The sequence below is a fragment of the Schistosoma haematobium genome, chromosome ZW (genome assembly GCF_000699445.3).
Source record: "Schistosoma haematobium chromosome ZW, whole genome shotgun sequence".
Lineage (NCBI taxonomy): Eukaryota > Metazoa > Platyhelminthes > Trematoda > Strigeidida > Schistosomatidae > Schistosoma > Schistosoma haematobium.
In genome coordinates this window covers 27,258,239-27,275,060 of record NC_067195.1, presented here as the reverse complement: position 1 = coordinate 27,275,060, position 16,822 = coordinate 27,258,239, and the positions used below count along the sequence as shown (strand labels likewise).

The following is a 16,822-nucleotide window of genomic DNA, read 5'->3' as shown; positions in this document are numbered from 1 at the left end:
TCGTTGAGCAATCAATTGAATGGAACTCGTCACTATACATCAACTTCCTTAACTATGAGAAGCTATTTGACAGCATGGATAGGAGAACCTTATGGACTCTTTTTTGACACTATGGTGTAGCTGAGATTTTCAAGGTCGTACGGAATTCTTGCGATGGACTACACTGCAAAGTCTTGGATGGTTGGTTGCTAACAGACATATACTAAGTAAAGACCGGTGTCAGACAGAGTTGCTTACCCTCGCGTTTCCTCTTTCTCCTGGTGGTCGACTGGATTATGAAGACCTACACATCTGAGGGGAAGCACGCAATTCAATGGACAGTTCAAAACCAATTAGACGATTTGGTCTTCGCAGATGACCTAACCCTCCTATTCCATACACACGAACTAGTGTAGAAGCAGCCTCTGCATCAGTAGGCCTCAGTATACACAAGGGAAGAAGTAAGGTCCTCAAATACAACAAGGAGAACACCAACCCAATCACATTTGATGGAGAAACTCTGGAAGATGTGGAATCTTTCACGTACCTGGGAAGCATCATTGATGAACAAGGAGGATCCGATGCAGACGTGAAGACAAGGATTGGCAAAGCAAGAACAGCATTCCTACAGCTGAAGAACATATGGAACTCAAAACAACTGTCAACCAATATCAAAGTCAGAATTCTCAATACGAACGTCAAGACAGTTCTACCGTACGGAGCTGGAACTTGTAGAACTACCACAAACATCATCAAAAATGTACAAGTATTTATAAACAATTGTTTATGCAAGACACTCAATGTGCGTTGGTTGGATATCAACCTGAATTTTACTGGATGGACAAAAGGAATTATTGGACGTTTCCTCGAAGCACAGCTCAATGATGTAGAGGTTAAAAGTGCATTTCGGGGCCAAATAACTAGTCATGAAGTTAATGTTCATCCAGAAGAGGTCTGGGATCACATGCATACATCTGGGGATACATTAGTAACATCATTCAGTAAATGTGCAAGTATTTATAAACAATTGTTTATGCAAGACACTCAATGTGCATTGGTTGGATACCATCAACCACAGTCTTCTGTGGGAGAGAACAAACCAACTTCCAGTTGAAGAAGAAATTAGGAAAAGACGATGGAAATGGATAGGACATGCACTACGCAAATCGTCAAACTGTATCGCGATACAAGCCCTTACTTGGAATCCTAAAGGAAGGCGGGAAAGTTGAAGGCCAAAGAACACATTACGTCGGATAACAGAAGCAGATATGATAAAGAATAATAACAACTGGGAGGAGCTGGATAGGATTGCCCAGGACACGGTTGGGTGGCGAATGCTAGGGAGAGACCTATGTTCCTTTACGAGGAGTAACAGGCGTAAGTAAGTAAGTAAGTAAGTAAGTAAGTAAGTAAGTTTTGTACTCTCAATGTGCTGTTCGGATTCAGTAGTGATTTCTATAGACGGGCTTATGTAGTTGCGATGGGTTAACCACTGAACTCCTTCTTGGCTGATTGTTTCATGGCCAATCTGGAAAGTACGTCACTTGGACCAATGATAGAAAGACTTCATTTATACAAGAGACATATGGATGATACTTTCGTTATTTGTGAAGAGGAAATAAACCTCAATGAAATATTGGATCGATCCAATAGTTGTCATCACTCAACTCAATTCACGTTGAACGAAGAGGCAAGCGAGGAGTTTCATTTCCTCGATGTTCAGTTGAAAGTAAAGTCAGATGGTTCTTTACAAAGATCTATATATAAAAACCCGGTGTTGGATGGTCAGTATACGAATTTCCATTTATGGGTCCTATTGAATGGAAAGAGAAACATAGTTCGTTCTTTATCCCTAAGGACTAGGCAAATATGTTCTAATGACGCAGTAGACGACCAACTACTACAACTTCGACAGATACTCATCAGAAATGGTTATCCGCTTAGATTTGTCGGCAAAATCTTAACACCAAGACAACATTCTGAAAACACACAGACAATTCATAAGAAGACTCTTTTATGAGATACAGCTGCCGAACTCTTGAATGAACGAACTTACGAATCCCTTATTTAAAACCTATTCAGCTAGGGTTAATATTGTGTTCTTGGGCCGGTCAATCATACACGGATGTGTCAAAGATAAGCTTCCGCTTTGGGCCACATAGATGTGCATTAATTAATTTGCTTGCTTCTCTGAGTTAGATTACATTAGCCGCACGAAGTAATCACTTCCTAAACGCGTTTCAAAACATTATTGTTACGATTTTTAATCAGGAGAATGCAAAATAGCCATCAGTTCAATACAGTAGCACTTAATAGCCTGTTAACACATCGTTCCAAAAGAGTCTTCCTTCAAAATAATCCACTCAATCGAAGGAGCTGGGTTGAAAGGAGGCCGAACAAAAAAATGTATGCAATACTGAGGCGTTGGTGATCCACCAGCTCCACCCCAACTCTGCGAACAGAAAAGGTACATCCAAACTCATTTTTTCATTGGAACTTATGTAGTATGCTTCGGTCTCGTTTCTTTTTATAATTTTGTTTTGTAATTTTAGACTGTAATCAGTTATTATTATCCTTTAACAATTTTTCGTGATTGTTATCCAGTCATTAATATAACCTTTAAGTTTTTTATTTCTCTTCATATCTGTCAGGTGGACAGTTATCTTCCAAAATTCTGACTTGTAATCTATTTTCTTCCCTTTGTTCTTCTTTAACCCATTGACTATTATGCGACCTCATTTGATATTTGAAATGTTGGGTCACTTTATGATGCAATCTTTTATGTCTTTCTATAGACATATATTTACCATATGACCATTAATACAAATGTGCAGCTTAAGTAAATAATTCCGTCGAAAATAAACGTTTCTGTTTTTTCAATAACCTTATGGTTACCAAGTTTCGTAAAGTGCAAAGTTAGGAATGGGATAATTCTTGGTAGGAAAACATTTCTTTTGAATATATAGATGCATGGTGTTGTGTAAACCATCAGAGGACTCTGGAATACTTTAATTTATTAGACGGAACTTTTCTGTTGAGTGAGTGCTTATGTAAGTAAGGCAAGGAGAACTGAGGTTCGAATATTTGTTCTGCCTTTAAGTGTAGTCACGTGAATATGTCGAAATCCGTCTAGAGTCTTGTTTAGGCAACCGAGCAATTTTTACTAATTGAGTCTACAGGGAATTAGGAAGTGGAGCCAAAGTATGTCATATGTTTACTCTACTATATACCTCCACGAAATCCATTTGCAAAACCTCTCATCGCATTAAAAATGAAATGATCTGTTCTTCTTGAAATATTGTCCGACGAACTCATTACTATTTCAAGCTGAATTTCTTTTAAATGTGATTGGTGTCACTCAAATGTGTCTTTTGGATGAAGACGTGACTTGATCAGAGCCAGGCGTATTGCTAACAAACCGCATGACACACAATTTTTTCGATTCAGTCCGGAATGAAAGCATGGGACAGATAGAAGCAATTTCCAGAGGAGGCAAACCACAAAGGATTTTTAGCTGAGTAACTAGTGCAACATCAAAATACTACAGCGGAAGAAATATTCAGACTGATCTCGTAGAAGCAAAATGCGACAATTTAAATTCATCTGTGATTCAGAAAGATGCATCAGCTACGTTGTTTGTTTTCTCGAAACTTGTCAAAATATGTTCATAGGTCGAATAAACATATAGATATATCTGTACATTCACCAGCAACCTTTTATAAATCGCCCAGCTTTAAGATAACATCATGGAAAAAGAGTTCTGAATCTTCAAAGAAGATATACATCATAACACATCAGTTACCTTACGCCCTTTTTAAGTGAACTGTTTTAGGAACTTCTAAGTGGTAATGATGTGGTTCTTAAGAAGAGTCATTCTTCTCGAAACGTAACGCGATTATCGTATTCTCAGGATGTAAGTTTCTCAAGGGCCCACCACCAAAGATTAAAAGTATTTGAAATAGAATAGTGTTATTAAAGGTAGGTAGAACTAAATGAGTACGAATGAAAGGATTATATACGGAATTCGTATTCAGGGCTTAATCACGTACAAAGGAATCACAAGTTATTACAAATACTACACTATCTGGGTGCCATAAAAATTCTCATGCCCTTCTGGCGCAAATAAATTACCTACCAACGATCTCTAGATGTTACGGCCCTAAAAGTCTACTAAGTCCGTATTGAAATAATTTTCAGAAAACGTGGACAATATGGTGGTTGCTCAAAAAGTAGAAGAAATAAACCTTTTTGGCATTGTTAGACGTCAAATCATTTTTTGTTACAAGTAATCATAATGGTCCATGTCCCTCACAATACAGCTATAATGTAAATAGGGAGAAAGATATCGACATCGCTAGAAAGCAGATAATTTAAACAACTTAGCTGTTGTGCGATAAAGAAGTACGTCTGCTCCAAAAGTTCGCAACATTCGGTTGCCTGTTTAACAAATATTAGGTGGTTGAAGACGGGGTAGGAAACCCATACCTTAGTTCTTTTCACTAGATGATACTGGTTATTATTTTTATCTCTTTCCCAAGAGCACTGATATTTCGTGTTGAATTCCGACCTTTATTACTTGTCATCACATTCAGTGATGTAAACAGTGAGATACTCAGGCTTGTTGACTTCTACAGGACCAAGATATTTTCGTTGTTAATTAAGCAGCAATCAGTATAAGATTTGTCTTGAAGATGGCACAGGTATTTAAAGTTCGACAACGCTTTAACCAGTAATACCTAATATGAATCGCACCCACCAAGTGAAATCTAAAGACAGAAGCGAGAAGGTTCGAAGATATATTTGATCGGTTATCAATATATCGAGGATCGACTGATCTAATCTGGCTAGCGATTGCAGGGATTGCTGAGCACGGCGTTCCCACTCGTGATCTGATGCGGATGCATGACTGAGCTTCTTCAGCTAGGTGAGTCCATTAAAACTAATGTGGTCAGCATTCAATGTCGAAAAATCACAAAGCTATTTATTTTGGGGATTTATTTGCCTCTACAGTCTGGTCATTGTTGCTGATCTGGTTCTCTCTATCAGGTTCCCTTACGATTTAGAACAGTCAGTCCTTTTGATAAGTTTGGATTCTGCAATCAGATGACGAAGACCGGCAGAAATACGTTATGTATTAGTGCTATACATTTCTAAATTCTAATTACAAATATAATTGTAAATACGCTCATGTATGAAAAGCGAAAGTTCAGGCAAACAAAATAGGAGATAAGGAGAAACAAAAGTAATTAATGTAGCAGTACGAAACTGGCAGTCAAGGTTAAGGCCGAATAACGATATGGCGCGATTTTCAACTGATAGTTGCTTGTAGTCTTCCTGACAAATCTTGTGAGTATTTCAGTTACTTTGTATGTTTGGCTTAGGTCTGATCTAACAACTCTGAATACCTTTTTGTTGTAAGGACTTCGAAATATCAGAACTTAAGTGGTATAATAAGCTCATGAGGCTCATTGTCAGATTTCGAGCTCTCAAAATACTGGTGATTACTAACCTTGTACTACCGTTTGCTCTAGATATTCAGTGATATTTTTGTCGCATGGTCGTCCGAGTTACTCATCCCAATATCTGTCGGTATATAATACTGATATTACCAAAATCTAGCCGATTTTTGAAGTTGGGTTAGCGCTGGAATCTTCGGACACTATCTAATGATAAAACTACTTACTGGCAGATAGAAACTGTTTAATTATCTCTCGCCAAAAGTAACTGATGGCCCTCAAGACAATTAAGCACGAGTACAGCTTTTAAAGTACAGTCATTGTCAACCAATTTCTTAAAATACATTTTGAGTATAATAGTTGACGGATACAAAACGAAATAATGCAAATATAAGACTTTAAAAACCACTTGTTCAATCTGGAAGTCAATTGGTAAACGTGCATTTCACGTATTTTCCCACCCGAACAACAACATATTCACTTTCATCCCCTTTTTTAACTAGAATAATAACCTGGGATGTTTGAGACATGTCGCGAACTTATGACTTATTGCCACTAGCATTATACCACGTGTCGTTTTTAATGTTCCTCTAAACTCTATGCCTGTTATTTTGCTTTAGAAGTAATGCAAGCACTAATAATATGCAACGCAGAATCTCCTGAGCTGGAGCAATTAACTGTACAAGGTTCTGCTTCTTTACTCCCTCTGGGAAACGAGACTGTCCTCAGCAGATTGATGAGTATTTTTATTCTGAGTGAAATATCTGACGTAACAATAGTCCACAACAAAGCACAGACAATACGTCTAACGAATTATTTAAATGAAAATCGTCAACTTTGGCCTGGTTATATGAAAGTTAACTTTCGCGAACTTCCTAACTTCTACTCTTTATCCGAAACGCTACAGAGAATCCGCTCTTCAATAACATCCAACTATCTTTTTATAACTTATTCCAATACCGTTGTCAGTGAAATCGATTTACGGGACATATTTCTGACAATGATCAGGAAAAAGGCTTCAGTGGTGACCGTATTTTCAACTCTCCCTACGACAGAAAGCAAACTTCTCAAGTCTATTCCCAGCGAATTAACCGTAACTACAAATGATGGCAGTACCCTAATTAGCTATGTGCCCGCATGTGATATAAAAAAGCAATCTAAACTTCCTAAAACTCTTAGCTCTCAACAGACTATCTTATGTCGTTCAGATCTTAGAGATTGCGGATTGTATTTGGTTTCCAGGACAGCTTTGGATCACATTGCTAAGGTAAACTGAGACTACCATTTTTTTATTGTATTTCTAAGCTAGGGGAAGATATAACTCACCGTAAAAAGTCTATTTGGCAATATGTTTGGTCCGAACCTCCGGAGGCAAATCAAGGTAAACTTAGCATTACAATTGTTCGATAAACACTAGAAACTAACGGAGAGCCTGATGAAAAATTCGTGATTAACAACATAAAGAATTACCTTGAATGCTATCAAACAGGTGGAACTTGCATTCATGAACATCATGACAAAATCATTTCAGTCAAATTTGAGGATCCGTTGATATATGCTGAAACAAATCGCTTGGTTAGTAACCATACATTTTTAAAAAGATTCGTTTTTAGTTGTTCCCACCAGTATCTATGTTTGTAAATATGTTCAGTAAAACGCTTGGCTAAATACTGAGCTGGCGATAATAGAGAATTGATTGAACCGTTGTAAACTCGAAATCTTACAACCAAGCAGGTATCACGATGGTGCCAAATTTGACCTGGATTGGGATTACTCTCTGGTTTCTCCTATACTTGGCTTGATTTCATCTCCCACTCCACAAATATCACACACTGCTACCCAGATACACAGACCTTTCAACTAGTCCTAACGGTTCACCATATAGGACGGGTGCAGATACAGATGTCTAGCTGTCTTGCATCGTTTTTGACTTCATAGGTCGATAGTAATTGCCGTATTTATGGACACCAGTTATCAGTTTATTGTGTTTTGGATAACACGTGTATCGTCACACAGTAAAACTGGTACACGCGCACTGAAGGTCGATTACTAACAGGCCGAACGGCTCCATATCATGTAGTGAGTTGAATTCGCGTTTCTATTCCGTAGTTCCATTTGTCATAATTCCGAAAGGACAGGTTACATTAAGTGGGTATGAAAGTTTGATAAATGCCATGCTACTGGTTGATCTTCAGAGAACGTCTTGGTGGATGAGACAACTGTAACCTTATCGGCCACCTAGAAGAACAGTCAGTCAGTCAAACGCAACGTACAACTCTACGTATGTTCCATCGGTTCAAGTTGCCATGGGACCATTACCTGCGTTGTGTATAGAAATGAATGGAGAAACATTTCTGTAAAGTGTTGAGAACTTTTGAGGGTTGAAATAAAGGAACTGGTAGAAAATTTCCCTGACTTTGTCAGTGAAGAAATCGGGTGTCCGTGACTTTAGATGAACTAACATGTATGTATAACCATACACCGATACCACCAACATTACGTAAAAGCATTTTCGGGTAATTTACACATGGGACATGTAAGATTTAAAATAACGAAACGGCTGACTCATTTGTTAGTGTCTAAGCTGAATGGGGACATATATTAACTAGCTGCCAAATGTCCAAGTTATGTTGGTGAATTTAAAATAAGCCTATCACAGGGACTTCTTGGTAGATCAGCATCACCCCTGAAAAAATGGTCAGGCTGTTTATTACAGAATTTTGTAAATATTATGCCCTTATTCTATTAGATATGTTTTCCAGGTGGCGTGAATAATTTCTGTCTATTTGTATAAACACAGAAGTTATAAGAACGGCACGACAATGTTCTAGCTAAGAGGAAGTTCCTCAATTTTTATACTGACAACCGAATATAGTCCTGTCCAGTAGATGAAAAATGATGATTAGGGAGTATTACATGCGACACCTAAAGACTTTCATTCAGGTTGTTTGGGTATATCGGGCAACTAGAGAGCAAGTGAAGGCCAGTTTAGGTATTCGTTAAAATGTCTCAACTATCATTCGCTTTAGCTGAGTGAATCATAGTTCCATCTTTTCGGAGATAGTCTCACTAACAGAAGACTTTTCTGTACCTGATTCTTCAAAAAGTCTGAATAGATGTCTAGTGTTTTTACCACTGATAACTTTCCCATCTCTTTCAATTTCGGTGATCACAATCATTTCTTAGGCCTTTTGTCAGTTTACGATTAAGTTGTCTTCTCTTCTGTCATGTTTAGAATTAGATGGAATGGATTTACGAGCACTTTCAAATTCGGCGAATACTACTAAAATCTACACGTCATTTCTAACTACCTGTTTTAATTTACTGAATGATGTTACTAATGTATCCCCAGATGTATGCATGTGATCCCAGACCTCTTCTGGATGAACATTAACTTCATGACTAGTTATTTGGCCCCGAAATGCACTTTTAACCTCTACATCATTGAGCTGTGCTTCGAGGAAACGTCCAATAATTCCTTTTGTCCATCCAGTAAAATTCAGGTTGATATCCAACCAACGCACATTGAGTGTCTTGCATAAACAATTGTTTATAAATACTTGTACATTTTTGATTATGTTTGTGGTAGTTCTACAAGTTCCAGCTCCGTACGGTAGAACTGTCTTGACGTTCGTATTGAGGATTCTGACTTTGATATTGGTTGACAGTTGTTTTGAGTTCCATATGTTCTTCAGCTGTAGGAATGCTGTTCTTGCTTTGCCAATCCTTGTCTTCACGTCTGCATCGGATCCTCCTTGTTCATCAATGATGCTTCCCAGGTACGTGAAAGATTCCACATCTTCCAGAGTTTCTCCATCAAATGTGATTGGGTTGGTGTTCTCCTTGTTGTATTTGAGGACCTTACTTCTTCCCTTGTGTATACTGAGGCCTACTGATGCAGAGGCTGCTTCTACACTAGTTCGTGTGTATGGAATAGGAGGGTTAGGTCATCTGCGAAGACCAAATCGTCTAATTGGTTTTGAACTGTCCATTGAATTGCGTGCTTCCCCTCAGATGTGTAGGTCTTCATAATCCAGTCGACCACCAGGAGAAAGAGGAAACGCGAGGGTAAGCAACTCTGTCTGACACCGGTCTTTACTTAGTATATGTCTGTTAGCAACCAACCATCCAAGACTTTGCAGTGTAGTCCATCGCAAGAATTCCGTACGACCTTGAAAATCTCAGCTACACCATAGTGTCAAAAAAGAGTCCATAAGGTTCTCCTATCCATGCTGTCAAATAGCTTCTCATAGTTAAGGAAGTTGATGTATAGTGACGAGTTCCATTCAATTGATTGCTCAACGATGATCGTTAGTGTCGCGATTTGGTCTGTGCACGACCGATCCCTACGGAATCCAGTCTGTTGATCTGGAAGTCGGGTGTCTACTGAATCTTTCATCTGGTCCAGCGGCACTGTTGAGAACGTTTCCTGGTACCGATAGTAGTGTGATGCCTCTGTAGTTCTCACTTTTGCTCAGATCTCGTCTTTTTGGTATCTTGATGAGATATCCTTCTTTCCAGTCTGTTGGTGGCACTTGTTCTTCACCCCAAGTCTACCTGAAGAGAACGTGGAGCATGTTTGCAGTTATCTTAATGTCCGACTTTAGTGCTTCATATAATGTGTTGTCTTGCCCTGCTGTTAATATCATAGTATAACTTATTAGTATGATTTCAGAATTTCGTTGTCTCATACTGGATTGCTATTGACATCACAATTTGCTCGAGTTTGAGAAATGATGGCGGATAGTGTGTAGTTTAGGGATAATTAACAAACTATATACCAATGTTAACTGTTACATTTATAGGTTTCCATCAATATACTTGTCTGTAAACAACTTGGTGTCGTTGAGGATGTAATTCAAAGTGTAACACTGGAACGACACCCTAATAACTGATCATTAGTCCTGTTTTGATTGTCATTTATTTCGAATGCTTACTTTTGTGTAGACTTCATTTTATATACTCATGTGGAGGATTCAAAAAAATAGTTATGAATAGTGTATTGTGAGAATTTGTTTCATTCCCTAATTCAGTTTTCTTGTTTGCTTTAGTGGATTTTTTCTCTCTGGACTGTTGCGAGTTTAACATCTTAGACTAATGGGTCTCATCCAGATAACATGCATCTATTTGTTTGTTTTTAGTTACATGGATGTTGACCATAAAACCATGCTATAATATCTTTAGAATCAACCACACTTGTATTTGTACTATATTCATCAAAAATCTTAATATTGTCTTATGAATCCGGTTCTTTCTATCAATTTATGTATTGGAATGCATCTTTTAAAACAAGGTTGAAAGACATTTGACTTTTTTTGGTCTTTTTTATAAGTCAACTGAGTATTCAGTCACTTCGTGCTTTTTACAGATTATCCAGAAATCCTGCATTCACACTGGATCTCAACAGTCAGGAAAGGAATTTAATGTTATCCAAGAAAATTGTACAGTGCACAAAAAAGCATTTATGCGCTCAAGTTTTGTGGGTTCTTCATGCAAAATCGGTGCTGATGTACGAATCTTAAACTCCGTTCTTCTTTCAAATGTAGAGATTAGGGACAAGTAAGTAGTCACCTTTCAACTCACCTGCTTTGTAATATATGCTGATATTGAGTTTTTTTAAATTATCAGCTCATTTACATTTTTACAGGTACACATGACTTTGTATTTCTGTAAGAATTGTGCACTGGAGTTTAATACTAATTTTAGTTTACCTCTGTAATACTTCTAAAGTCTCCTGAATCCTAGAAAATCACCTGAGTAATTTTATATTACGAGTGTGCTGAATCTTTTGATATTATTTGGTTTAGTTCACGTTTAATGACATTCTTTTATTTATTTGAACATATAAATGTTGGTACAAGAATGCGCCAAATATATATGCGCCACACAAAACAATGAGAATTTAAGGGGAAGGGAATAAAAGAGAGAATAATAACCCAAATAGATCACATCGCTATCAGCCACCGATGGAGGGGCTCTATAGAAGACTGTCGCTCATTCTGGAGCACATGCTTAGATTCAGATCATGCTCTAGTACGAGCGCGTATCTGTCTGCGTCTTACTGGACGTAGGAAAGACACTGCAAGGAAACCTCTTATGGTCCTGCTTAATGATAGTCAAGCTAAGAATATATTTCAGGAACAACTAGAAAAACAGTTAGGCAGCCATGTATGTGATACCCACCCCGAGGCAGCTTGGAATGATATCCGAAAAGCTGTGGAAACAGCAGTGATATTTTCTAGTAAAGTGAACCATAAGGTTAGGAAGAAACACTGGATCTCAGCAGCATCTACCGCACTGGTAGATGCTCGAAAACTAATTCCATCTGGCTCTCAACATGATGAAGAGCAGAGTCAGCTTAAGCGCAGGCTGACAAGAAGCCTACGCAATGATCGCGAACACTGGTGGGTAGCGAAAGCAAGAGAGATGGAAAGGCGGCGGCAATAGGAAATAGCAGACAATTGTTCAGACTTGTTAAGGAAACCGGTATTAGGAAACCGACTGTTAGCGAAACACTCTCAGAGAAAGATGGACATATTATACATTCTCAATCCAGGAGATTGGACCGATGGGCAGAACACTTTATGGATCAGTTCAACTGGCCTTCAGCCACACTTCGGTTTCCCACGATCGGTAGTCAACCTGAATGGCAAGTTAATATAAGTCCTCCAACTCTTTACGAAGTTGAAAAAGCCATAGGAAATCTGAAGCGAGGGAGAGCAGCAGGCTCTGACAGGCTTACTCCTGAGATTTTTAGGGATGGTGGTTCAGTATTAGCAGTGAGATTGACTAAGGTCTTAGGTAGAATTTGGGAACTGGACGTAATCCCATCTGACTGGTCTCAATCACTGATTGTGCCAGTCTATAAGAAAGGACAAAAGTCCTCTTGTGACAATCACAGAGGAATCAGTTTGACTAATATAGTGTCTAAACTATAAATCGAAAAAATAAGTGTAGACAGAGTAGGAATAAAAGAGGGTGAATAATGTCTTCATATCCTATGATTGTGTAATTGGGACAGTTTTTAGATTGGTCGGATAAAAATATTTGCTAGGTGTATATCCTTTTAAATAGACAAAAAATAACCCCGATTATTTGATAAAGTATCAAGGAACATTGGGCCACCACTTTATATACAAAGACTTTCAAACTGATTACACAAGACATGGCTCAGAGGTTGCATGAAAGTACATTTTTAAGTTTTGAAATCAGTGTCCTATGAATTGTAAAGTTTGTATAACTGTCTAATCCATTAATAAAAATGCCTTGGTACATACCCCAAATGCACTGGTACGACTGAGGGTGGGGAGAGACCGCTCTCTTTCTCGAAATGTTCTCACATGGCCACATGCATACAGCAACTGCCAGGGAAGTCTTACTCACTGCCTTCTCGCGGCGGGGGTGTTATTTACGAAATTGAGAGGACGACAAGCGAATATCAAGCGCCTTAACCGGGTCGTTGAACGTGGAGGATCCATCTACAGGAGTTGGGAAACCCTGACTCCAAACCATTCATGCTCATGGGAACCAGGATCCTGAGGGAACAAATGGCGTATGAACCAATTATTGGTCACCGGCTACCATGGGACTACTGCATCTCCTGACGTTGCTTCACTGCCTTGTGCATCAGATTATTAGGTCGAAGGATCCGGGTGTGGGCCTCTAGGACAACCACCTCCTCCGGTCTGGGTACCCGGGCAGTATCACAGCCCACAAACAAATCAAGCGACTTGTGTGGCGCATACACATTCGGTGCCCCTTTGTTCCAATATTTATGTGTTCAAATAGATTAATTAATTAAAAATTATATTTAAAGATAGTGAAATCGGTGATTGAATGTACACTATATGGTTTGAAAAATTGAATGAGCTTAAAATAAAAGATATAGAAAAACAATAGAACTTAAGATCTAGAATAAAGAGTGAGCGCACCACGATGATTGATTTTGACCCATGTTTCCTAAGATATCTAACCTTAGATAAGTTTTATGGCATGGAACTCAAATATAATCTTCATCTGTCAACATTACTCAAACCGACAATCAACAGCTTCATACACTGATTCAAGTTCTTGGTTCGAATACCCCTGGCTTTCTTCCAACCTACTTCTATGCCAACCAGCATTGAGATAGTTGTGGTTGGACACATGTATCAATCATCTCAGTCGGTCTCAAATTTACTTAGTACTCTATGTTTCTATCATTAACTAATGATCCCCTAATACGCTAGCTCTGCTTTCAGGCGCAACTCCGCCTATAGCTCTACCACGGTCACTGCCGGTTTCGAACCCCAGCAAAGAAGGATGGTTGGGCATGGGGTCAGCAGCCCCACAACTTTTAGTCCTGAATGGAAACGGAAAAGAGGAATACTAAAGAACACACTACGTCGGAAAACGGAAGCAGATATGATAAGGATGAATGACAACTGGAAAGGGTTGTCGAGGACAGAGTTGGGTGGAGAATTTTGAGAGAGACCACTTGAGGTTGTTAAATCATCTAGTAGTTCATCCTTTATAAGAACAAATAGGTTACCATCGACTGCGGTTTGTTAAGCCTATGAGATCTTTCAGCTTTTCCTAAGAAATGGTAATATTAATGATTGAAAGTTTTGTGTAATGTGGTCAAAACTAAATGTTAGTAGCACATATATCTTAATTCTTCAACATAATTTTGACTTCCTTAAGTCCTTTCACCTAACTTTTTTGATGCTTCTTTTATTTGAAATTATGATATCTGTTTGTTATTATATTAAGCCAGGCAGTTAGTCAACATGAACTACAGATTGAAATATGCTTCTTTTACGTCTTTTAATCTAATGACTGTCTAATCTTTTATTTTCCTCTACTTTAATTGGCATTTTACTTTTTCCTAGTTGTACTATTCAAGGATGTGTTATTGGTGAAAAAGCGGTTATTGAAGAACTATGTAATTTGAAAAGTTGTACTGTCGCAGCATTACAACGAGTACCAACCGGAACAAATCTCGAATCCAAGCAATTAGGATTTACAGATCCAGAACTAAATGCAACATAACCCTTTTTTGTACTGTTGACTACCTTTTTGTTTACATAAAATAAATACTTATGATAAATATTTAATTGTTATGGTATCACCTTTCAAGCTGAGATTAATTTACATTCTGTAATTGTTATGTCTTGGCCAGCTATTTTTCATTGAGACTATCATTAGCAAATGCTCTTTTAAGAACAGGTTCTATTTGAAGCCCTTGTCCAACAAGCCCTACATCAGGAGCCTCGGAGCAATCAAAGCTCCATGCGAATATACTGAAAATAAAACTAGCTGTAAATTTTCACTTGTCCAGTAAGCAATGCATATATTCAAATTATGTGTAATGTATATACTAAAATGAAGTAACTGAACGAATTACCTGTTGCCTAAGAAATGTTCTCATCTGGTTTATAGAAATAGGATTTATTTATCAAATTTCGAAATTATTTAGCTGTTAGTTTTGCTTGGTGTATCAAATTTCCCAATCGCATTAATATCTAATAGTTTAACCAACTAGAATATGGTGTAAGCCTGTATACAATGGTTTTGTGTAAGATACCACACTCCAAACTAAAATAGTAAATAATGGAAAAGCAAATAAGCATTAATCAGCCGGGGGTTCATTATTTGCAATGAAACAATGTAAATATGTCTCCACTATTGAGAAACTTTCGTTTATTTTAATTAGGATTGGCACAAATTTTCCCCTTCTCAATTTGCCGGGATCTGTCCAAAAGATACTCTAATATTCATGAATTAACTATCAGAGTTTTTCTGATATGTAGTTTTGGTTGCATGTATGTAACCATTGAAACAATCAAAAAGAATTTTGAATTAATGATAACAGTAAGGCATAGTACAAAATAAACTACGATAAATAGAAGTAGATAGTAAGATGACATGTGTAGGAGCTGTGCTAAAAATAGTAGTCACGGCATTTTAACAGTAGCAATTTAACATATCATTGTATCGATTTGTAGTCTCTGTTTATCGTACTTAGTTGTGTAAACCATACAATCGTTATTGTTAGAGTAGGGTCAAGCATATGACTAAGTAGATCACGCACTCCTGTAGTTGGTTATGCTTTTTTATTGTAACTGGGTTTCTGCGATAATTCATGAAATAATTCAGCACAACATTCGTTTGTATTCTCACGATTCTAAGTATGGATTGATCATCTGCCAGGTCACTGGCAATGAAGTCTTTATATAAGTGGGTATAATGAGATATTATTTGGTGTGAAATAACTCAATCTACAGTCGTATATATAGTTATATGAAAAATGTAGTCCAATTGACAACTATGAAGAAAAACGACAAACACAAAAGTCATAATAATAGACTGAATAATAATCAAGAAAACTTGTATGAGGTAATAATAATAATAAGAAGAAGAATAACTGATTAGAGTTTAAAATTGCAAAATAGTAATTTGAAAAATTTCGATAATAATCAAATAAAAGTGCAGAAAGAAAACAGAAACATACCCATTAAGGGAAGTAAGGCCAAGGAAGGATGAGAGGTTGGACAAGTCGTTTCTGCACGCAGAGTTCGGGCTTGAGTTCGTGAATTGCCAGTGCCTCAGTAGTGCACAAAATATTGATTCGACATCCCTTCGATCCAATTCCTTTGACTCTATAGATCACTTTAAAAGAATCCTTGGGAGCGATGTGTCCAATAAATATATATGAATGTACAACTTAAGTAAATGATTTCATCGAAAAGAAAATTTTCTTCGCTGAATTCTCTTTTTCTTATTCAATGACACTATTGGTTATTTTAATTATCAATCTGCAGTCTTTGTTTTTTCTCTTGCTTCGAGTCGTGTTTCGTATTATAAAAGTTTGTCGGACGAGAAACCTTGATTCATAGAGAGTGTAGCGGGAACTGTATGGTTCCTACAATGCGTGTTCGGTAAGGGCATCAGTGAAACAGGAAGCAGAACCTTCACTTATAAATAGTCCATCCTAAGATATAATGGTAATATTAGATGCACTGTTCCTCTTTGGTTTTCTTACCATTTTTAATATGTCTTTAAATGTTACTTTGTATATTATAATAAAGCCCGATGAAGTCCTGGAGAATTGTTTCACCTGATCATTAGAACAGAAATGTCATGAAACGGTGGACAGATAACAGGGTCAGCTAACTGCTAACAGGACCTACTGCAAAGTCGGAAATACTATTACCTACTGGTACCATGCACATACTTTCAACACTGATATTTCTTAATTCATAAACAGTAGTCAGTGTTTATCAAAGTCATGAAAAATACCTCAGAACACTTGAAGAGGAAATCAGTGTCCACAATAGGTAATATTTACCAGGAAATGGACCGCAAAACCTGCGGCCATATATATAGTCTACTTCCACTCATGACAG

The 16,822-nt window shown here is 37.6% G+C and overlaps 1 protein-coding gene across 1 annotated transcript; it reads left to right on the top strand.

Annotated features, from left to right (window-relative positions):
- Positions 1-5,239: 5,239 nt before the first annotated feature.
- On the top strand, positions 5,240-14,612 carry MS3_00003158 (uncharacterized protein). The gene is made up of 6 exons (XM_051210878.1): positions 5,240-5,325; positions 6,056-6,702; positions 6,741-6,816; positions 6,853-7,010; positions 10,804-10,994; positions 14,306-14,612. The coding sequence occupies exons 2-6, from the start codon at positions 6,061-6,063 to the stop codon at positions 14,463-14,465; spliced, it is 1,227 nt and encodes a 408-aa protein (XP_051070895.1). The 5' UTR covers positions 5,240-5,325; positions 6,056-6,060; the 3' UTR covers positions 14,466-14,612.
- Positions 14,613-16,822: the final 2,210 nt, after the last annotated feature.